At 43.0% G+C, this 24,659-nt stretch overlaps 1 protein-coding gene across 3 annotated transcripts in view; it reads right to left on the reverse strand.

The window, feature by feature from the left end:
- Positions 1-365: 365 nt before the first annotated feature.
- ptprq (protein tyrosine phosphatase receptor type Q) overlaps positions 366-24,659 on the reverse strand; it is a 203,270-nt gene continuing 178,976 nt past the window's right edge. For all 3 annotated transcript variants that reach the window (XM_067999470.1, XM_067999469.1, XM_067999468.1), the window contains 8 exons: positions 23,133-23,223; positions 20,571-20,647; positions 17,841-17,975; positions 15,903-16,028; positions 11,378-11,526; positions 10,537-10,672; positions 4,402-4,525; positions 366-1,749 (listed from right to left, as the gene is read on the reverse strand). In XM_067999470.1, the coding sequence (XP_067855571.1) occupies positions 1,712-1,749; positions 4,402-4,525; positions 10,537-10,672; positions 11,378-11,526; positions 15,903-16,028; positions 17,841-17,975; positions 20,571-20,647; positions 23,133-23,223 (876 nt within the window). In that variant the 3' untranslated portion in view covers positions 366-1,711. The remainder of the gene's footprint in view (positions 1,750-4,401; positions 4,526-10,536; positions 10,673-11,377; positions 11,527-15,902; positions 16,029-17,840; positions 17,976-20,570; positions 20,648-23,132; positions 23,224-24,659) is intronic.

Here is a 24,659-nt window from a genome sequence, read left to right on the forward strand (position 1 = left end):
CATAATTCTTGGGTTTGCTTAAGTTAATATTTTAAATTTTTAAATATTTCTGTTGGAATTATGTTTGTGTTGTGGGACCTATGTATGACAGATTGTGCAAGAACATAAATGAAGTTCTAATGAAGTAACCATTATTTTGTGGGATTAGTGATCCCATTATCATGATAGCACATAGAGGAAGTCCATTGTGGGATAATGGGGTGGAGTGGCTCACAGGGATTGTTAGCCTGTCAATCACATTATTGACCTTAGTCTTGTTGCTGCATTATTGACCTTAGTCTTGTCGCATGCAAGGATAAAACACGTCCATCAAGTGCAATACAACAGGTCTAAATATTGGAACATCAGCACAAAATTAATGCAACATTTTATTGAGTGGTAGATGAAAGGAATTGCAGAATGGGAGAGAAGCACATAATCAGTTACAGGAAGTGGGAAACATAAAATATTTTTTGGCCCTTGTGCGAAGCCACAGCTCAACTAGTATAGGCCCTCAAATTACACCAGGGGTTACTAGTGTAGGAATGCTTAGCGTGTTCTTCTGAAATTCATTAACGCATCTAAAATCAATGTGTTAAAACTTTCGTTAAAATAGTGGAGAGAGGAATTTCAGACAAATGTGTTAAGCATTTGTACATTAGTTTGAAGTAATCTCAGAACCACTGTATAAATTTGAAAAACAGATCCTGTTCTTTAATAGATGCAGTGCAGCTAAAGGTAATTCCCTGCCCAAAGTATTATATAAATATGTATAAAATAATTCCAGCTAATACACTTTATGCCCAGTTTTCAGAGTTTACACTTTACTTGGGTTGCTAGTTGATAAATGTGTTTGACAATGCAAAAGAAATGTAAAATGGATTGCTTTCTCAATGCACGAGTCTCTTTGCAGTTCAACACAGTAATAAGAGTACTTAGAACTAAAGAATGGAACTTCATCCAGATAAAAACAAGGGCCAACCTGATAGCTCTGCTTGAGCTGGCGCAGAGCAGTGAGTGTAAACAGCAGAGTGTCCCTGAAGAGCTACTGTCTGAACTGCAGTAGGAGATTAATCTCTGTGGTGTCAGAGGGGTGAGTGTTCAGCTGTTCAGGATCACAGACTGTTCTGCCAGTGTGCACTGAGTTCAGCTACAGACACCAAAAGCCAACATTTTAATGGCGAACATTGGATCACAAATGGAGATAATACAGAAGACACAATAAAACTTTGGTAATTGAAATAATATAGACAACTGAAATATGATATATTTACTTCAAAACCAAACACAACTTGCATTTACAGATGCACACTGCAATCTAAAATATACACAGCAAAAGCAACAAAGTGCTATGAAAAATTAAATTTTACATCAGATTTGGCTCACTTTACATTAAAAAATGCAAGAAGTTACAAAAGAGTAAAAATAAACAGTATAGTAAAATGAAATCCATTAACATGTGAGATATATTAAGTGATGAAAATGAACACTTAGAACTCATGCAAAAAATATGCAGATTATTATATAATTGATTATGCATCCAAACCAAACACAAAAGTGTAAAGAAGCATTTCATAAAGGCACAGTGGTGATAAAGGAATCTGTCATGGTGGTAATTTAAACAAGTCTATTTACAGATGAATTTTGGCCCCTACTTATAGAAGCTCTCATGTTAATTTCCTGAAATGAGTTTAATGAAATGGTCTTAATCTCCTTCAGTAGTGTTTGAGAATTACATGGTTGTTTCCTCCCACTCTAATTCCACATCACCTAAAAGAAATTAGCAGAAAAGTCAGTATTAACAATGTAACAATTTTAAACCTGTAAAAAAGCTGCTCATTCCAAAGTTTTAAAAAATTTCACTTAGGCTGCAACCTGCAGAGTGCAATGCCTAGTCGGCAGACCAGTTATTAAACTGCTGACAATGCATTGATGAGGTCATTGACAAAGGAGCTCTGCACATTAGACTCTAGGAGGCAATTTTAATTTGGGCCTGTGGGGGCCAAAGTTGGCGGTGAACCATTCAGCCCCCCAGAGCATGAGGCCGAGGATATTTGAACTCCCAGGCCTCATTTTCATGCCCCGACTCTAATTCCTGCCCGGAGCCGGCGGGAATGACGTCAGGCAGGAGTCAAAATTGGTGGGGGGTCAGGCTGCCGTCAGAGATCCATGGAAACGGTCCATGACAAAGGTAAGTGCGGATTGGACAGTTGTCTGTAAAATCCAAAATCGGGTGGCAGGGTCACGCCCAGGTCAAAGGAGGCCCAAGTTATCTTGGCACTTCTGCTGCTTCAAGCCTACAAGGAACCTTTACATTTTTTAAAAAGAAAGAATTTAACTGGGCATGGAACCTTACTGCCACCAGCCTTTGCGTGCGGGCCGAAGTCTGGCCCAGGGTCAAAATGGCGTACGCATCCCAGTGATGTAATTAGGGTGCAACACTGCCATTTAAATCAAGCCCCCGCTCTTCTGCGATGGGCGGCTTTCCCATGCCTGAAATCAGGTAAGTAAAAATGGATGTGAGCAGGATTGAGATGCAAATCTCCCCCCCTGCCATTTTACCCCCACCTGCCCAAACCATTCCTGCCATGTTAAGACCAACTCAGTAATCACTAAATGAACTCTTGTTACTTGTGACTCTTGACAGTCATGACAGACACATTATTTCATTGACTATTACAACCCAAAATGTAGACTGATATCCAAGAGGATAAGTGCAGAACATAACGAGGCAGAAATTACTTGGAAAAGAATGGTTAGCTCAATAGCGCTCACCGTTGTTAGTGGCAAAATGAAAGAGCAAGTTCCGGCATTAGCACATGTGCAGTGAAACACAGAAATCCGGAACTTGCTCCTAATGGTTCGCTGGCGATATAACAGCTTCGAATTAAAGGTATATCGCCAGCTGCAATTAGCAAAATATTCATTGAAAAAGCGCCAACTTGCTCATCTGCCCAGCTGGAAAGTAACTAATATCGCCACAAAACAGGTATGCTTAAAAGTACAAGGTCTAAACTAAGTATTAATAGTAAGTCTTAATGATTGCCAAACAACTAAAAATTAACTTTAAAAAATTTAGAATCTCATTACTCCTTATTTTAATAGTTTTTGGTCATTAAAACATTTTTAAAAATTAAATAATTAAAACTTTTTTTTACTTTTCCCTTCCGTCTCTTTTATTTAATTCAATTATTTCTTACCCTCTCTTTTTTTTCGCTATTTATAACTGTTTTTACAATGATTTTAATGTTGTATCTTTCACTTCTTGATTAACGTTCCAAGCTAGCAGAGACAGTTTCGCAGCTTGTTAAAAATGCTGCGATCCGATTGGTGAAGGGGAGAGATCGATCCTATCGCTTCTCCCATAGGTCCTAGCTTCGCTTGAACTAATGCTGGGGCTCTTCTCCGCTACCTATTTGTGGAAGTGCACCCACTAAAGACTGCAGTAAGTAAGTTCATTGATTTAAAACTATGGAGCGGTGGTAACTGTTACTTCACCGTTCCAAGCACTTTCTGCCCCAACCATAATGTAACATTGTCATGCAGCTTTATTGCTGGAAGCTTTTCAAATAATTATTGAAAAAGTAGCAGCTAATTAGGTTTTTTTCTCTGTTGCTGGAAGATCTTCATTTACTACTTTCCATTTAGTAAAGTGTCCAGAAATATGAGAGGATCACAATGTTTTCAGAAGACTGGTTGATGGACAGATGCTATTTTGAAAACTAATCCCCAATACAAAGAGAACACTTATTTATTTATATTTTCCTTATTTTACTGGTGTTGTGGTAAACACTACACCCTTTTTCTTCTGCTGAGAAGGTGGAATAGTCTGAATTTCAGTTGTCTTCAATGTTGCTGCCAGTTTCATTACGACTGGTTAAGTGGAGTGGGACTTGTCCTGCTAGATTTTCTGCCCCTTTGATTGACAGTGAGGACTGTGATTTGACCACCGTCTCTCTGATTGGGAGCCCATCAGTCTTCCACAGAGTTCCTGCTTACCCACAGGAACATTTCCTAATATTAAGCTTGAGTAAGCCCTGTACCATGTTATCGTTGAGAGTCATGCAAAGAACATGTTACAGTTAGAGCTTTATATATAGAAATTATTTTTATAGGGGTGGAAGGAGGAAACTATCCATTACATCCGAGTTTGTGGTATTTAAGAGTGTTATGGGGGAGGGAGGGGATGCACATTACTAGATATAAACTGGAAATTACTCAGAGGAATTTGATATGAATGTGTTAAGTGTTCATATGATAACACTAATCACAGTAATTTGCAGGATATGATTCAATATATTCTTGGATCCCAGTAGTAACAACAATATTTTATGCTCTAGAAATATTACAAAAATGGACTGTTTCTATGGTAGATTCAATTTTACATATAATTAAATGTATTATTAAAACTTGTCTTATTACCTTCCATTGTATCCAGAGAGTCCATTTTTTGCAAAGCGGCATAATTTACAAACCACAGGGAACGACTGGTTGCTTTGTTATTCAATAGATCCAAAGCACATTGATGTAAGAACATGTACTGAGCCTGCATTCAATTAAATGTTGAAACTTTTTTTAATATTAAAAAAAACAAATAGAATGAAACTGAAATTGGGAAGTTTAATTATTTATTATTAAAACATAACTTCATCTGTCTGTCCAAATTAAAACCTCCACATAATACATTGCAATAGAAATAATATGCCTCCACACAAATTCTCAAGTTATTAGAATTGTATTAATCATATTAATTTCAGCAAAAAATGTGGACAGTGGTTTTCTTAACTTCATAATTCTGTTACTATATAATACATAGATAACAATGTCAGAAAATATATTCATCATAGTTGTCTCCTGAATGTGGCAGTATGTTAGTGCTGTGAGGATTAAAGACCAACAGACAGCCGAGTGTTTGAGAGACAGTTGATGAGAGGTTTAAAACTGGTCAGCTGCTAGGTGACATCGCTTTTATTTTTTCACACGAGGCTGAATTATATTGAGGAATTATATAGGATACAGGATTGTGCAAGCTACAAAGTAGCCTACTTTCTTCTCTCAAACTCCTTTTTGATCCTGAAGTTTGAAAAGGTCCATGTGTTGGAGTCTCACTAACTTTGTTGGAGGAAACTGGGAAAAAACAGCCATTTTGTGATAAGTCTCAAAAGAGCCCACAAACTCTAACTGCAGTGACAGTGGCTATGTTGTAAGTGGATTTCCTTGGTGTATATTAATCTATATGCTGCTGTGGCAAATGAGTATACATAGGACGCCATTAAGAAAAAAAATGAAAATGAAAACTTTTATAAATGAGCCTGAAGAGAATATAGCTGTGAGGATAGAGAGATGACCAGGGGCAAGACGGCAAAGAGTTGGGATAAATAGAAGTTATGCAGATTAGCAACTTGTGACAAGTAGTGTGCCTGAAAAATCTGTACTTGGACTTCTTTTTTTCCATTTGTATAAATGATTTGGACAAAGGCAGAAAAGAAATGATACTGAAGTTTGCAAACTAAGAGGAAAGACAAACAGTGAGGAAGAATGAAGGAGGAAATAAGCAGTTAAATGGAATGGGCAGGTAGGTGCTGATGCATTTCAATGTAGAAAAGTGTGAAAGAGTACATTTGGGGAAAGTTAAATAGCAATACTCTATCAATGACTTAGATGAAGGAATAGAGAGCCGTGTGTCCAAGTTTGCTGATGACACTAAGTTAGGTGGCACAATAAGTAGAGTAGATGGGATCAGGAAGTTGCAAAGGGCCATTGATAGATTAAGTGAGTGAGCAAAACTGTGACAGATGGAGTTCAGTGAGAAGCTAGGATCTGTGGAGGAGCAGAGAGATTTAAGGGTCCATGTACAGAAATCACCAAAAACTCGTGGACAGGTACAAAAAATAATCAAAAAGGCTAATGAAATGTTAGCCTCCAACTCAAGTGGTTGGAAGTTCTGTTACAGTTGTATATAGCTCTGGTTAGACCACATCTGGAGTACCATGTTAAGTTCTGGACACCATGGGCTCGAATTTAACAGGCCTGCGGGTTCCCAGCGGGTGGTCCTCCGGGAGCGTGGAAAACGCGGACGGGTAATTGTGTGCGTCCCCCACGCGATCGCGGGATAATTGGACCCATTAAGGCCTGCTTCCGGGTTCTGCGCTCCCCAGCTGCGTGCCGGCCGGCTGCGCATGCGCAGTACCGTCGACGTGATGTAGGAGCTCCAGTTAAAGGGGCAGTCTCCCAAAGCCCCTCCTGCTGCAAGCAAGAGGTCTGGGAGAATGGCTCAACAAAGGGGAAAGGCTGCGCCCCGTTTTTCAGATCTGGCACTGCAGCTGATGCTGGAGGGCGTGAGGAGGAGGAGGGAAACACTCTTCCCTGAGGATGGGCGCAAGTTCCCTGCCGCCGCAACCAGGAAGGCATGGGCAGAGGTGGCGGCGGAGGTGAGCAGCAGGGGCAACACCCCAAGGACTTGGGAGCAGTGCCGCAAGCGCTTCAATGACCTGACTAGGTCTGGCAAGGTGAGTACACCAACGCACCCTCCCACATCCCGTCCCCACCATCACGCCAAGCAGATCACAACCCCCTCCTGCACAGCCACCACTGCGCTCCATCAGCAATCCTCACAGCCACTCATTCACCATCCTCGCCGTGCACGCAAGTACCCACCGTCCCTGACCCCACCCGAACACTACCACACACCCCAATCCCCATGCAATGGGATGGGCACGTGGCCCACACTTCCTCCCATCCGTTCCGCGCCACGCTCAACCCAACCACACCGATGCTCGATGCGTCTCACGATGCAAGACGCACCCACTCACACATCTGTGTTTTGCCTTCACAGGAGAAGAGGAGCAAGAACAACCGCGAAAGGGCACGCACCGGAGGTGGGCCGCCGCAAGTGGTGGAGCTCACCGACGCAGAGGTGGAGGCGCTCGACCTCGCCCGCACGCGACATTGCCTGTCGGTGGCCGATGGCGAGTGTGTCGCTGCCGAAACGGCCGGTAAGGGAAAGCTGACACTCAACACCCATGATCGCGAGTGACCGTATCATCACCTGCCATCAGGCGCACTGTCAAGTTGGTCCACATGCCTCAAAGTGCCCTCTGTTCACTTGCAGGTCCGTCTTTGGATCAAGCGAGCGTGGAGGGCGATTCCTCAGAGGACATGGCGGTCTCTGAGGGTGCATCGTCACATCAGAGCCAACCATCCACCAGCGCAGAGACACGCACCTCGGTGGGTCCCCCTCGCCAACTAGTTGGGGTAGCACTTGGTGAGTCACTGCGCACGAGTGAGCATGAGCAGACCCTGGTGGCAGGGGCAGCCGCGGAGGGTCCGCGACGGAGGGAGCACTCATCTCCAGGCTCTGCTCAGCCGGACCCAGATGCTGAACCCAGGGGGCCACCAGAGAAAAGGAGAGTCGTCGAGGGCCACCAGCTAATTGCTGAGGTGCTGGCAGAGGTGCCGCGCGCATTGTCCACAATAGCGCAGGCGATGGAGGAATCCACCTCCTGCATGTGGGCATTGGTGGCGCAGGCACAGGAGGGTACCGGCGACACAGTGTCGCGGGTAGGTGCGGGACTGTCTGCGGTGGAGGACAGGCTGGCCTCCCTCGAGCGTCACGCACAGCTCCACTTCGAGTCCTTGCAGGCCCTCACAACGTCTGTACGGATTCAGGGTGAGCAACATTCCGACGCCACCAACAGGCTGAGGGATACACTAGGGGTGGCCTTGCAAGGCCTCACACATGCCATCCAAACTGCCGTCCAGCAGGGTGGAAGGGGTGATGTGGGCCGAGGCCAAGAGAGGGATGATGGTGACCGGGGACATGGAAGCGGGGACGCCTCTCAAGGCGTCCCCACGTCCCACCCGTCGCCCACCTCTCAACCAGCACCCGCAATGGTGCCTCCTCTCCAGGTGGCCGAGTCTGCCCCTGCCCCGGTGCAGGAGGAGCAGTCTGTGGAGGTGCCCTCACGGGCACCGAAACCCAGGGGCCGTCCGCCAAAAGCATCTACCCGGTCAAGGCAAGAAGACGAGCAACCTGCCACTACCTCTGCTGGAGCCACAGGGGTAGCACCACGTAGGGGTTCCCGGAGAAGAATTCCAAAGGCCTTATAATCACAAAGGGAATACACCAGGGTGTTTATTATTTTGTACTTTGTTTCTTAAATGATGTCACATTCCAGATATTAAATAGTCTATTCTCACCACTCCTGCCACCTCTCGTCCATTCTTCCGCGGCTTGTGCAATAGTTACGTTCCGTGGAGGCCATCATGACGGCGAACACCTCCTGCCACCCATTGGGCACACTGCTGTGGGTGCAGGATTACTGGCAGCACTCTTCAGTGGAGTGGGCTGGTATAGCCGCTCGCATGTGCAGGTGAGGAGATGCGAGCGCATCGCAGTGTCTGACTCTAGGAGAACCGTTGACGTATGAGTGCGTCCCTGGCCTGGCGACCATCCCGGTGAGTCGCGGCTCGGCGCATGGGTCGTCCAACATCCTCGGGCGCGTCCTCCTCCTCCGCCTCCTCCTCCTCCGCCTCCTCCTCCTCCTCCTCGCCCTCGCCTTCCTCAATGTGGGTGGCGGGTGTGGATGGGGCCTCCTCCAGCGGCACCCCTCTCTGTTGGACCATGTTGTGCAGGGCACAGCAGACAACTATGATTCGTCCCACTCTGAATGGTGTGTATTGGAGCGCTCCCCCAGAACGATCAAGGCACCTGAAGCGCATCTTGAGAAGCCCTATGGTCTGCTCAATTGTAGACCTGGTAGCAGTGTGGCTGTCATTGTACCGACGCTCCGGCTCGGTGATGGGGTTCCTCAGAGGTGTCATGAGCCACGTGTGGAGGGGATACCCCTTGTCGCCGAGGAGCCAGCCGTTGCCGGCGTTGGGTGCCTGCAGGATGGGCGGGACGGCGGACTCCCTGAGGACGAAGGCATCGTGGCAGCTGCCGGGGTATCTGGCGCACACGTGTAGGAATCTCTGGCGGTGGTCACAGATGAGCTGGGCGTTCATGGAGTGATACCCCTTCCTGTTGATGAACAGCCCTGGCTCATGCGGAGGTGCCCGTATTGCGATGTGGGTGCAGTCGATTACACCCTGCACCCGTGGGAAGCCGGCCATGGCATGGAATCCAACCGCCCTCTCCATCTGGCTGCGCTCGTCCATGGCGAAGTTGATGTAGTGGGAGGCCCTGCGGAACAACCCATCGGTGACCTGCCTTATGCACTTGTGTGCAGAGGACTGACAGACCCCGGTGATGTCCCCGGTGGCACCCTGGAAGGAACCGGATGCGAAGAAGTTGAGGGCAGTGGTGACTTTGACGGCGACAGGTAAGAAGATGCTGCTTGGTCCATCAGGGAGCAGCTCGTCGTTAAGGAGGCTGCAGATGTCGGCGACTACCTGGCGATTGACTCTGAGCCTCCGTATGCACTGCTCCTCGGAGAGGTCCATGAAGCTGAGCCTCGCTCTGTACACCCTGTGCGGAGGGTAGTGCCTCCTGTGACGCATCTCTCTCTGCGGTTGCCCTCCCTCCTGCTGTGCAGGTGGGTGTGCCGCAGCACCGTGTTGGGGGGCCCCACCTCTCCGAGGCGGACGGCGTGGACTGCGAGGCTGCTGGGGCTGGTCATCCTGTTCGTCCTCCGACGATGTCAACGCACCACCCATCTGGCAGGTGTTGGTCTGAGGGGTTGTGCAGGGTAGGTGGGTGGGTCCTCGGACTGGGGCTGCGGTTTCGTGTCGGTCTGTCCTCTGACTTGGCGGGGGTTGGTGGAGGGCAGGGGTTGCCCTATGTGACGCGGTGGCCTCCTGCGTGGGTGAGGGCGCTCCCCCGTAGAGCGCACCTTGGCACCTGCCACAGGCTGCTGGCTGCAACACGCCTGGTTTGAAGAGTCCTGTTTCCCCCAGTGTGGGAAACTGACTGCTTTGAACGTAAAATCCCGCACTTCCTCTTTTGACAGCTGCTTCAGCTCATTAACTGACCACAACGAGCAAGTTAAGTGCTCTCAAGTGGAACCCCGCTGGCTTTAATTGCATGCGGGATTCCCACCAGCGGGGCTTGCGCGCGCAGCCCCGCACGTCAGCGCGGTACCCGGAAGTGGCCGGGATTTCGTCCGAATCCGGTCACGTGATCGGAGATCGGGATTTTCGGGGCCCCCCCGCTGGAAACCCGCAGGTAACCCGACCCTAAAATCGAGCCCCATATCTCAGAAGGATATACTGTGCTTGGAAGGGGTGCGGCACAGATTCAGCAGAATGATACCAGGCTAAAAGGGTTAAATTATGAGGACAGGTTACATAGTCTGGACTTGGATTCCCTTGAGTATAGAAGATTAAGATGTGATCTAATTGAGGTGTTTAAGATGATTATAGGATTTGATACAGTATATCAAAACTTGCCAATGGCAGCAAGCTCCTAATAAAAATGAAGTATGAAAATCATGCCATGAAGTCTCAAATCATGATTACCTTTAGTACTAAAATGAAGGTGAAAAGGGAACAAAGATAATACATATTAGTGAACACACAGAGTCTGTTTGCCTTAGTAGAAAATTTCCACTTTCTTACCAAGTTCTGAACCATGCACATTCGTTCACTTCGTAAATCTGCCACAAATCCAAAGATATCCACAAAGTCATGGTGGTTCACATGCTGTATAAGGTGATCGAGTGCAATGAAGACACCTGTCCTCCCTACTCCAGCACTGAGGGGAAAAAATGGAGAAAAACAAATCTTGTTCAGCTACATACAATACCCTTCCCACTCGTACCAGTACTTTTAGTTCCACTTGTTTGTCCAATAACACACTGATATTTCAGACTTACTATTGTAATTTTAAATGGAAATTACAGTGAGAATCCTACAAAACGAATAGAGATTATTTAACATGTAGTTTTGGCACCTTCATGATTTTCTAAATATATATAGTTCATCTTTTACTAGTTTAAATCATTATCTATATTTTGTTCTACTTTTTATTACTTGCAGAATTATAGCAAGTTTGCACATCTAAGTTGTATATTTGGTTAAAATATTTAAAGTATGACCAGAACTGGAAAAAAGAGGTAATCATTCAAACCTTTCCGAAACTGTGAACTACACATGGCCAGGATTCTCCTCTGTGATCAAATTGGAAAGGATCATGGAGGAAAATGAGGGAACATTCAGTGAAGAGGCCTACACTGCCTCAATGTCCCAACATCTGTCAGCATTGTCTTCTAATTTCACTAATCATGTCCATTACTGGAACAAAATACTTAAGTAATGTTCTGTCAATTTGCAGCGAGATACACACAACGTATCATTCTATACAATGACAATATATTTTAACCGCAGGGAAAATTCCTTTTAATTATAGATCCTGTAGCAACATCATTATGTATTATAAATCTGTTCAGCAAATTCCTACCTGCAATGTACAACAATAGGGGTGTTATCATTGGCTCTGTTTGTTCGAATTAGCTTCACAAAATGAATCAGGGCTGCACTAGTCTCAGGAACACCATGTTCAGGCCAAGACGTAAAGTTGAAATGCGTCACCATCATATAACCGCCATACTGCTCAAATAGATATTAAATTAAAACCACTAAGTATGACACTAAGACCTTAAAGTACATTGAAGAACAATATATTATGTAAAGTTAAGGATTTTTAAAGGAATTTTTAAATGAAGCTGGAAAAAATAGAAGAAAATATTTGCAGGCAACAGCGTTTTAGTTAGAATATGCTTTTAAATCAGACTTACTTAAAACTGCATGTATTTATAATTCGTTTTTGTATTCTAACTTCTGCAACTAAATGCAATGAGATCACTAATTTGATGCATTTTGACAATTAAATAACAAAGGTGTCATTTATATTTCTTGAATTACTGATACAATTATTAACAATATAACTATGAAGTCAAATTTAAGATAAATTATATGCCAGAGCTATGAAGAAGATATTAATGACATGTAATGATCATAAATATGAGACAAATGGAAGCTGATGATATGGTCCCAGGGGAGTGGCATTGGAACTGTTGCTTTTTAGGTACTGTGCACACCAGAAGTGCTCTGAGCTGCCTTTTCATTATAATGTGAGGTGAGCGTATTTACATGATGTTGTGGTGCTCTGTGCACAGTGCATAATGCACTGAGAGCGCTACAGTGTCAAGGGGCTGGTTGTCTGGTGCCAGCAACCCGAAAAGTTTGCTCATTGCTCTTGCAGCTATCCTGCAAATGAGGGAAGAAATAGCTGGAGCACAAAGCAGAATGGCACCATTCCAGGGTGCAGCTTTGGAAGTCCTGCTGCAGGACAACCTGCAGAGAAGAAGATTTATTTTTGGAGTTAAGGATCATTGAAAGGCAACACCACAACAGGCTGGATAGAGGTGGCTGAAAGAAGTCAATGCATCAATTCTGGGAGCAGGTGAGAAAGACATTTTCTGGTCTCTCAAAGTTTTCCAAATTAAGTGTGCCCAAACTTTGCTTAACTTTACAATCTCCCTTTTTAATGCATCTTAGCAACAGTTCCCTTTAAGCTTGGTAGAGCATCACAGTTTGAGAATGAGCAGCACTCTGGCAACTTACTTTCCAAATGGACAGGCATGCACGAGTTTTAGCAGAACACTGTCTTGTTGCTATATCAATGCATTTGCTCATTAGGTATGCAAGCAAAAACACCAAGCATGCTGTGTGTTCACAGACTCATATAAGGTTGCTGATGGGATGGGTACTTGGATGAAACATAACATTTTTCATCTTTCTCATTCAAAAATATGTCCCTTTCCTATCTGCTTGCAAATGAAATCCACACATTAAAGGTGGCAGCATGTGCTAACCAGAAAGGGTTCATCTCATTTAAAGCCTTTGACTCCTTATGAGGAGGAGGCATTGGAGTTTCTAGGCCTGGAGGCAATAGAGGAAATGGAGGAGGGTGAGGTTGGAGGCATTTCCCAAGGATAGTATCACTCTTTGTTTTTAATTCTTACTTTCCAATTCACTCGCTTGCACGTGGGCATATACTGCAGCATAACACACTAGTGCATAATGCACTGCAGCAACTCGCCAAGGCTTCTTCGACAGCACCTCCCAAACCCGCGACCTTTACCACCTAGAAGGTCAAGGGCAGCAGGCATATGGGAACAACACCACCTGCACGTTCCCTCCAAGTCACACACCATCCCGACTTGGAAATATATTGCCGTTCCTTCATCGTCGCTGGGTCAAAATCCTGGAACTCCCTACCTAACAGCACTGTGGGAGAACCTTCGCCACATGGACTGCAGTGGTTCAAGAAGGCAGCTGACCACCACCTTCTCAAGGGCAATTAGGGATGGGCAATAAATGTGGCCTTGCCAGTGATGCCCACATCCCATGAATGAATGAAAAAAACATTAGAATGTCATGTCATGTAAACTCTGTTTCAAGGGGTATCCTCCTGCCAGCATTATAAAATGTGTTTTTCTTGTGCTCCTTTCTCTCTGTGCTCTGGAGCAGAAGATGGCAGAGACCAATGTTCAGTCTTAACTGAGCAGAGTAAATTTTTGTCTTCAACACCTGGGCGGTAATTTGACGGAGCAGATCACCCACTCGTAGAACCCATATGATTTTCATGCCATTGATTTCAATGACTTAGAAAGAGCACATGTTTAAGAAGTAGAAGAAACACACCATACTTTGTCGCAAAGGCAGAATACTGGAGTAAAACACACTGAATACATGTTAGGCTGAATAAGATTTGGGTAAATTGGTATTCTAATAATTCATGAGAATTTATTTGAGATGAAGCAGAATAAGGTAGTTGTGCAGAAATGGAGTATTCATAAGTCTTGAAGTGAGGTTGAGAGGAATGACAGGGATCCTAATTTTTGCTAGATTAGATTGGGCATATGCACAAATGACTGTTGTGCATAAGATAGTACAAGTACTTAAATAAAGGTTTAAGACTTTTTCTGAGTGAATGGTTGGTTCTGCACTCGTCTTTTGGCAACTGGTTGGAATCCTCTTTTGCTACTGGTTCAGGCTGGCTCTTTTCTCCACGGTCGATGGCAATGCCTCTTTCCATGGTTGCATAACGCGCAGCAGACTGCAATAATGTCTAATACACATACTCTTTGGTACAATTATAAGCCATTTTTTTCTGACTGACGTTATTTTAAATGGTTTATTGCCAGCATTAAAATAATGCTAATTAGAAAATCTAGGTTATGGTTTATGTTTTTTTTTTAAAAGGCCAATAAGTGTGCTGCTTTGTAACTCTAGTTCTCTATGATCAAGCATTACCAGCACATGGTGGGGAACCCCAGAGCCAGGTCTTGATCTGCTGTATTAAGAGAGCTCAGTATTAGGAATGTTTATCATCAATAGCTTATTTCACATGTGGTATTTTGCAAAGATGTATATTACTTGAAGAATGTGTTGCATCACAGAGGAGTTAAAAGCTTTCAGAGTGTCACATATTTCATGGTAAATAAATTATCCTAGGACTGTGTTTCGCACTGTAATCAAATCTAAGGGAAAGGGATAATGCTGAACATGAATGCTAAGTATTTAATATAACCTGCTCGACAGCCACTGTCACAAATTCATACACAATAAATAATATATAAACATAAAGAAAACTTCAATACAATCGTCATTTAGGCAGTAAGGCTGGAGGAGTTATGAAATAGAAAAAGAATGTCACTGACTGAGCAGCTGTAGCATCAGTATGCTTTACTAAGGAATCTGGGGCGTCAAAATACAGAACAAAAACAATGACTAATAACAGACAGCTGAACGTATCATCAAAATATGGAGATTCACCCTCAAGTGACCTCTCTTGCAGACTTTCCTGACTATTAAAACAAATTAGTTACCGCAGGGGAACTGGGTGGTGCAATAGATTTGAGACTGGTTTTCACCTCTGGGATATTGGTACAAAACCAGCCCAGACTAATGGATTGGAAATCTCCTCTTTCTGATGGTTGTAAGGTCCTATGTTGGTATAGTCTCAATCCAGATGCTAGTAGTTATGGGCCCACTGCAGTAATTGGCAATCTCATTCAAAGAGATCAGAGGATGTCAGGTGTGCAAAATGGAAAAATATCACACTGATGTGGTAGGGGGTGCCCTTCAGAGTTTGGGTGCTGGGGTAGAGTAGAGTGAGCTTTAACCTGAGTCCCTCAAATGAGAAAGAATTCTTTCCCAGCATTAACATCCCTTATCTTGATAAGTACAAAATTCATGCAAAAAGGAGAACAGCTACCTCAAATGAGTTTATATGTACCTAATGGCTGATGTCAACTTTGGTGTCAATAGAAGTACTACAACTGGCCTCAAGCATTACTGGGTCAGGGAGGGGAAAATTGGCTAGGGTTCCCATTCCTAATCACTGCCCAATAACCCAAGCTGGAAATACATGTGTATGGACAGTGGGTGAGGACAGGATCAAACGCAGCTATAATGCCCCCATAGTCAAATATTGCTGATATCATTGTTCGCTATGCACAGAGCTCTTTCCTGAGTCTGAGGTGTAGACGATAGTGTAACTTACCAGCAGCGCTTTGCACTTAAGTTATTAATCTCAAACGAGCAGTGTAATATGACTGGAGGCTAACATATATGATGGATTTAGACAAAACAAGCTTGATCATGTGAGGTGCTCCTCAGTCTCTTGTGTTCTGATGATGTCATAATATTTGTGTCTATATGAATTTTATGCACAGATTCTAATGAAACTCACTTATAGTGAGCTTGGATATGATCAAGCCGTAGTTATATAGTAAAAAAAGTTCCAATGATTTCATTCATTTATTATGTAGCTGAATGGAATAGTGCTGTGGAGCCCATTTTGGTAAAGTCAGGTAGGGTGATATTGTTTTACTACATGATTTCACTATCAAAAAATCCTCCATTATACTTTGAAATGTGTTGCAAGTAAGTTCAGTATAACAGCAGCTATGTACCTTTTCAATTTTTAGTTCTCGGATGGTCCAATCTGCCTGAATGTCCTCTGCTAGTTTAGTGATCACAATATCTCCAAACACAGTTACTGGCTTGTTGTCCTCAGGCCAATACTGGTGACATCTTATCTGAATTAAAATAAATATTGTTATGAAATTTTAAATATGCCCAGATAATAACGTGAATTGACATACAGGGCAGAAATTTGACTTCGAGCCAGGAAGGGAGCGGAGGGGAAGATCTTCGGGTGCGAAACCTGGAAGGTAAGTTGGCGGGACCTTAATGAGGCCAATAAATTTTACTTCTGGGCTTCCAATTCACACCCAGCAGCCAGCCTGAGTGGGGAAAGGTCGGATGGGCCGGAGAGAAGATCGGTGGGCTGGGGAGAAGTTCGGTGGGCTGGAGAGAAGATCGGAGGGCCAGGGAGAAGTCTGGTGGGCCAGGAAAAGATCGGAGGGCTAGTGAGAAGTTTGGTGGGCCGGGGAGAAGGTCGGAGGGCCGGGGAGAAGATCGGAGGGCCAAGACTTGGAGATCGGAGGTTACTGGAGGTTGGGTGAAGAGTTGGAGGTAGATGAGGGTCCTCCATGGGGGGAGGGGTGGGGGGGGGCGGGGGGAGTCGATCGCGGGGTTCCTGTCAGCTAGGTGAGCTTGTTAGGCCTGGATGAAGCAGTCATGCTCCTCCAGGCCCACAAAGGCACTCACCTCACGGATCCGGCCCTTCCTGCCTGCTTTCACCTGATGTGAATTGGAAGCGATGGGAAACCCGAACAGGTAAGGTTAAATTCATCTTAATTTTCCAATGCACAAAGTATTAAGTATCTCAAGTATTTCAATGAAGTGCTTTAAGTATCTTTAAGTGCCCTTTAACTATTGGCCCGCTGGCTTTAAGTGGGGGCGGGACTTCCTGGTGTCTGCTGTGCACATCCAGACAAACCTGCCTGGGTTAAACCCAGAAACGGCAGAGTTGGAGTCTGGATGCAGTCCCGCTCCAAAAAGCTGTTATTTTAACATCCAAACCGCCCCCAACCCACCCAGCCTTGGGGGTTAAAATTACCCCCATACAGAGAGATGTTGCTTATCTGAACAGTTTGGGGAACACCTTGACGCTGAAATTGCTCAGCATTTCTGGTGCACTCCCATTGTAACTCTGGGTCCCAGCCTATGTTGGCAGTTCCTGCTTGGCCTTCTGCCTACCCCTTACAAGGCCAGTGATGCAAAGGGAGCTGCGTGGGGGGCAGGGATTCCCCTAAGCAGGGAGGCGCCACTTCCCTATGCTCTGTGGGACCCAGCATATGGTTGGAGTCCAGCATGCCCAGTGAGATGAAGCATACTGGCCTCCAGAAGTGTGCAAATAGGCACCACCGGGGTAGTCGGGAGGGTTCCAGGCCAGGGAAGCAGCCTGGAGCACTGAAGAAAAGTTTTGAAACACTTTTTTTTTTAAGTATTGGCCTCCTTATAAAGAAGGTCCAGAAATTGTTTCTGGGAGGTGTGGGAGAGACAGGACAACTCCCTGGTCGGAAGGAGATGCCAGAGTTTCCGGCAGGATGGGGCTGGCAGGCACCTGTGATGCACCTGTAGTGGAACGAGTGCTTGCTGGCCCCATGTAAATAAGATGCCCTCCCACTGATCCTGCATACTGTGACGGGGTCAGTGCCGGAGGGCACTGGTAAATGCAATCCTGGCATAACTGCTGGGATCTCACCTGTGTAAATTCAGATAAGTGAATAATTTGTGCAACTGATCATTCATTAATTTTAATGTCATACTGCACTAAATGATAATATTAATTTAGCACAGAAACAGAAATACATTATGATGAAACAATTATATTTGCAGGCCATTCTGATAGGTCTGGCCAGTTAGGTTAACCAATCTATTCAGATAAGTTGTGTTTGGATAAGTACAATTCCACAGTATGTCATCCTCTTACAGTGACTTACTCTGCCCTTTTCAAAACAGTGTGTCAACATAACTATGGATTTAGATCTTGTCTCCCAAATCATTCTCCAAAAATCTGCCACTGTTCCTGGTAAAGGGCCTTGAGTAGCAATGAACTCATTTGGACATAGGTAACCCTATAAAAAAATAGTAAAGATGAAAGAAAAATAAATTAAAATATAATGACTATGTATGTAATGCTCTAGATATTAGAAACTTTATATTCCAACTAGTGGTTTTATTTTACTTTAGCAGTAGAATGAATATTGGAATAGAAATGGTCCTCTTCTGGAAGGAAGAATTACTCTGCTACTCAGTGATAACATTCTTAACAATGAGTCAGAAGGTTGTGGAATCAAACCCCACTTGAATGACTTGAGTACATAATCTAGGGTGACATTCCAATGCAGTATTGAAGGAGTGCTGCGCTGTCAGATGAGATGTTAAACTGAGGCCATATCTGCCTTCTCAAATGGACATGAAAGATCCCATGGCACTATTTGAAGTAAAGCAAGGGAGTTCTCCCCATGTCTTGGCAAATAGCATGAAAAAACAGATTATCTAGTCATTTATCTCATTGCTGCTTCTGGGACCTTGTTAAGTGTAAATTGGCTGCCACATTTCAATACATAACAAAAGTGACTACATTTCATTAGCTATGAAGTGCTTTGGGCCGTCTTGAGGAGAAGAAGGTGCTATGTAAATGCAAGCCCCTTCTTCTATCTTTAATTGTAGCAAAATTAAAATGTGTGTATAAACAAAATGTTTACAGATTTGCTATGAATAGTAAACAGAGGAATTCTTCCTCCCTGGTATAAATCCTTTATTTTACAATCTTGCTGTCTTTCCTGCTATTAGAAAGTTATCTTTACCATTGTGCTACCATGCTGCAGGCAACTGTAACATAGTGGAACAGGTATTGATAGGCATTCAATGACAGTATAAAGGTAGAATTAATTGACAAGTGACAATTATTCCCCACAGACTATTCCTCTGGTGGGGGAAGTCCAGGACAAGGGAGCATAACCTTAAAATTAGAGCTGGGCCATTCAGGGGTGATGTCAGGGAGCACTTGTTCATACAAAGGGTAGTGGAAATCTGGAACTCTCTCCCCCAAAAAGCTGTGGATGCTGGATCAATTGAAAATTTAAAAAATTGAGATTTGGCCACTATGGCATGATTTTGCATAATTTAGAGCTGAGCAATTAGAACACTACTTTTGAGGGAAGCCTCATATTGTGGCTAAAAAATGATCAGGAAGTATGATAACAACAAAATAAAAAATTGCCTTTATATTTATTTTCTTGGGTAGTAATACAAAGCTCAAAGGTCCATGCGAATGAATCTGTGAAACTCTTCACACTATTGAATGACTGGACAGCGAAGCATCCAGATTTGGTGGTATGCCCATTGAACACTTTAAAGTTAAACATCAAGAATAAATTCACCTAAATGCAATTTCATTACAAGAAAAGGCATTGAAAGCTATCTACCTGACCTAATTGCACCAACAACTCACTCAGTATTGAGTAGTCTCTTTTCTAGCAGCTATTGATATCTATAAAACTGGTACTGAAGCTGCACATAAATTGAAAATGATTCCAAATTTCAGGTAATATTTGCATAATTCACAAAATGGCATTTGATCTTTAATCACAGCTGCTTGATGGAATTAAAGCAAATTGAATTTACGCTATCCTGCTTGATGAACTGAGTAATGTTGCTAGTTTAGCACAGCTGATTGTGTATCTACAGTTATCTGGGACGGCAAATTCCATAAGATTTTTGATCATAACAGTAATGTGGGTTGTGAAGAAGTTGGATGCTCATTAACTGGGACAGCGTGCCTAAAAGTTTGGGATCCACTGTGAAAATAATTCAAAAAGAATACTGTACATCTTAACTTTCTATTTTAATTACCCAACTACTTGAGAAAAATAATTAAGCAAATTTGATTTTTTAGCATTGCAGTACCACACATTAATCCAAAAGTGAAAAAGACAGCTGATGATCAGCATAGTATACCCTTTGTAGGAAGAATTAGATAAACATTCAACTAAACGTTGGTTAAAAAGCAAAGCCCAGCTAATGTGATAGCTTAAATGCTATTCTTTCATCTTTAATTTCATTTTAACTAGTCTTAATCAGTGCTTTATTTCTACTTCACAATTTACATTTTGTTATTTTATGTTTTTGCTAGTCCTTGGTCAAGGTTTACAAACATTAATTTTATGTGATACTATTAATGATCTGTTTAGTAATATTAGAGAGCAGCAAGTAAATTAAGACCACTGTGATTTTTCTATGAAACAATTTTGGCCAGTGCGAAGGGCAGGCTCTTCATAAAACTGTGTAGATATGAAAATCCTGTTTGATAGTTTTTTCTGATGTTTATTATCAAAATTCTGTTAGATGGCCACAATCATCATAGATACCACGAAACAGGGTAATCTATAGGCAGTGTCAACTACAATTAATATTTAGTAGCAAGAATTTTCCATATACAGAAATCAGAAATTCTAGATGCTACATGGCCTTTAAGCATAATATAACATCATTAACTTCTGATCAAGTTAGCTCTATAACTGATGCATCAAGGGAACCTAATCACATTTAAACAACCTAAAATGGGTGAAACTGCAAGTGATAGTAATACATTTAGTCAAATGGATTTTAAATGTATTTGTCCTGATCTTTGAGGCTGTTGAAGTACGAAGCAGAGTAGTACTTACTGACACATAGCTAGCATTGATGAAATCAGACCCAGGGGCACCAGCCTCAAGCATGAGCTTCACTCGGTTATTATTGTCTACGTAAAAGAAATGCCAAATAGTTACGTTCATGTTTGTTGTACAGTGTTGTTATTAATCCTTCCCAAATCATGCCTTTAGTTTAGATACATAGAATACACAAACTAAGAACAGCTGTTCCAAATAGTTTGCAAAATGTAGTTACATTAGTCAAGGAATGTCATGCTTTCCATCTCACGTCACAGTTAATGCTTAAAATAATAAAGGCATTTCTCCCTTTATTAACTCAAAAATGAAGCAGCAATGACTATGGAGACACAGACTCCTGTCTCCTCCGATAAGATCTTAGTCTTGGCTCATAGGCCATGACAAACATTATTCTGATCTTTGATCTACTGCAGCACACTCACAATTATCCCTGAAAACACAGTGTTATGCTCCAAGGGAGCACTAGTACACAAGTGACCAGATTCTACATTTTTTACTTTTTCACTTGGGGAAAAAACATTAGTAAAGAATGCTAAATTGGATGAACAGTTGGATCAGATTACAAAGTTTAAAAGCTATTAAGTACATTGTTTCATGCACCTGTAGTTTAATGTTTGTATAAGTGACATTGAAGCCAGACTTTATAGTGCTAAACTTATCTTGCAGCAACAAATCTTGAAAAATTAAAAATGATCGATATGGAAGGTAACGTAAATATTGTTGTTTCCAGATGCTTTGTTAAGCCAAATACAATGTAATTATAAATTTAAAACACATTTATTGTATTAATAATAACACAAGGATAATATTGCTTGAATGATCTGGACATAATGCATTTTATATACAAGTATCAAACTCTAAACTCTAATTTCAATTTAAAGAATCTTAAGATTATTTAGATGTGGACAACATTGGGTGAGCCTTGCAGAATATTGAGGTAGGGGTCCACCATTGGGGAGTGGGGGGGGGGGGATGGCCGATCGCGGAGTCAGTTCATACTAGGTGAGTGTGTTGGGCCTGGATGAAGCACTCCTAGCCCACAGGCAATGCAATAAAGGCACTCACTTCATGGATCTGGCTCTTCTTGCCTGCTTTCACCTGATGTGATTCAGAAGTGATAGGAAACCTGAACGGTAAGGTTAAATTTGTTTGACATTTCTAACACACAAAAAATCAAGTGCCTCAACTATTGCAATGAGGTTCATTGCCCCTTTAAGTATCGGCCCGCTGGCTTTAAGTGGGGATGGGACTTCCGGGATTCTGTTGTGCACGCGCATTCAAACGCGCCTGGGTTAAACCCGGAGGTGGGCGCGTTGGAGCCGGGATGCAGACCCGCTCCAAAAACAAACTATTTTTACTGCCCAGCCGCCCTGAACCCACCTGTTTTTGGGGGTTAAAATTACTCCCCATGTATATGACTGCTAATAATAGAAATTCATTGCTTTTAGTCTGCTTCACCCAAATGAATTTGAAACAATCTCAGGAATGGCTGTTGAAAATTATCTCTGGTAGCATGACAGTTTATCTAATCCTGTTTACCTGCAATGTCCACACAGGTGAGCTTTTCAACAGGTCTATATAGCTAACAGGCTAACTTCTCTACTCCTTAGCCCAGGGTGATGAGGCCAATTGTAAGCCCCAGCACAGGCCTCAGTATCGGAATGCCCAAGTTGCTTTGAACATTTAGCAACTATGCTTTACCAACTGTATGGGGTTCCTGTTTATTTGAGACCAATACACTGTGATGCAAAATCACTAGACACAAGTTTGTATCTGGTGATTTCTTACATGGAGTGTTACTGACTGGACTGTGTTATTACACATAGGAAATGAGCTGAAACCAGGCACTTCCTTAAAGGGAATCAGAAAACTGGAGAGCGAGTCATTCCCTGCAGCTCTTGTGCACCTCCTAGTGGTTAGTTTAACAGCAGCATTGGCAAAAACTGGAAGCAAGTTTCCCACTTGACCTCTCAGCTGGGACCCAGTACTTGGCCCATGGATGTGAAAAAAATTAAAAAACAATTTGCAAAAATAGAAGGAAGGGACAAGATAAGCATAAGCTATTTCATCCAAATCTCATGAGCACTTCCAGATGTGGAAACATTTGATTTGGAAAACAACATGTGAAAGTGGAGATGGAACTGATTTTTGACAAAACTCCTCTTGACTTGCTGGGGATAAAATGGCTATTCTAACCCTCAGCCCAATCCTGGAAATAAGTCCAATTAGCCAACTGAACAAATGTTGAACAAGGAACCACTAGAGAAAAACTTTTACATATCTTTGTTAAAGTTGGCCCCATGTTCTTAACCTAAAATACCACTTTTCTCCAAAATGGAGATTACTTGACATTATTAAGGTTTGCTGATTTGAATTATGGCCAGACACAAATCAATGTTAGCTGAATTTAAAAGTATATTAAAAACAAACACACATAATTTTTGTGCAATCACTGCTTTATGCATTAAATGAAACATTTTCTGAAAAATATTTCAGTTAATAGTTCTTCAAAGCTCTCCTCCAATCAAATAATTTAATGTAAATGTGTATACTTACATGGTTTTATATTTGCAAAGCGATTCTTGGTTCGGTTCCAAGGCAAGTCAGCATCAGATGATGTGAGTTCTTGACCTAGTTTGGGGAGCTCCTGTAACACATGGATGTTTCAAACTGTCACTTCTGACAATCAGTCCTAATATAAAAGCCCATGAACAGCCACTGATTCCAAGTTATTATTAAGCTTCCTGCAAGGGAGATTTATTTTCAAAATAAGTTAAGCATTCCATTTTAAGCCTTGCAATTGGTTTACAATGTACTGGTAAAGTATTACAGACTATACAAACACTATATGCATAAAAATTTAACAACCACCAAAACTGGAACACCATTTTTCCCATAAGAGAATCAGATGATCCAAAGGGTTAGGCAGCAGGAAGCATCATAATTCTGGTTACATTTATTTTCTCAATCCCATTTGACAAATTTGAATCTTTCCATTAATTGAAATGAGACAGAATTGCAAAGTTGGTATTTTAAATGCCGTACATCAGTACTGAGGCAAAAATAAAACAGTAGAAACTGTCTTGAAAATTAGTGGAGATACCTTAAATTAGGACATACTGCGAAAGATGATTGGTTGGAATCCGCGGGGGTTCCCCCAACTTCCCTTCCTGGCCCCCATGTTAGCTGATATTGTTAACGGATCCCTCTCCTCAGGTACTGTACCCCTCCCTATCAAATCAGCCGTCATCACCCCCCTTCTCAAAAAACCCACCCTTGACCCCTCTGTCCTTGCAAACTACCGCCCTATCTCCAACCTCCCTTTCCTCTCCAAAGTTCTTGAGCATGTTATCGTCTCCCAAATCCGTGCCCGTCTTTCCCACAACTCCATGTTTGAATCCCTCCAATCAGGTTTTCTCCCCTGCCACAGGCCTTATCAAAGTCACAAATGACATCCTATGTGACTGTAGTAAACTATCCCTCCTCACCATTCTTGACCTGTCTGTAGCCTTTGACATGATTGAACACACCATCCTCCTACAATGCCTCTCCTCCGTCGTCCAGCAGGGTGGGACCGTGCTCGCCTGATTCCATTCTTATCTATCCAGTCAGGGCCAGAGAATCACCTGCAATGGCATCTCTTCCAGCTCCCGCACCGTTACCTCTGGAGTCCCCCAAGGATCTATCATTGGCTCCCTCCTGTTTCTCATCTACATGCTGCCTTTCAGCGATATCATGGGTGACTTTACTTTACATATAGATTGGTCAAACCAAATTAGCAAAACTACTGTGGGGGAGGAATTCCTGGAGTGTGTACGTGATGGACTTCTAGACCAATATGTTGAGGAACCAACTAAAGAACAGGCGATCCTAGACTGGGTATTGTGCAATGAGAAAGGATTAATTAACAATCTTGTTGTGCGGGGTCCCTTAGGGAAGAGCGACCATAACATGATAGAATTCCTCATTAAGATGGAGAGTGAAGTAGTTGAATCCGAAACTAGGGACCTGAATCTAAATAAAGGAAATTACGAAAGTACGAGGTGTGAGTTGGCTATGATAGATTGGGGAACTTTACTAAAA

Source organism: Heptranchias perlo, chromosome 18 (assembly GCF_035084215.1).
Source record: "Heptranchias perlo isolate sHepPer1 chromosome 18, sHepPer1.hap1, whole genome shotgun sequence".
Lineage (NCBI taxonomy): Eukaryota > Metazoa > Chordata > Chondrichthyes > Hexanchiformes > Hexanchidae > Heptranchias > Heptranchias perlo.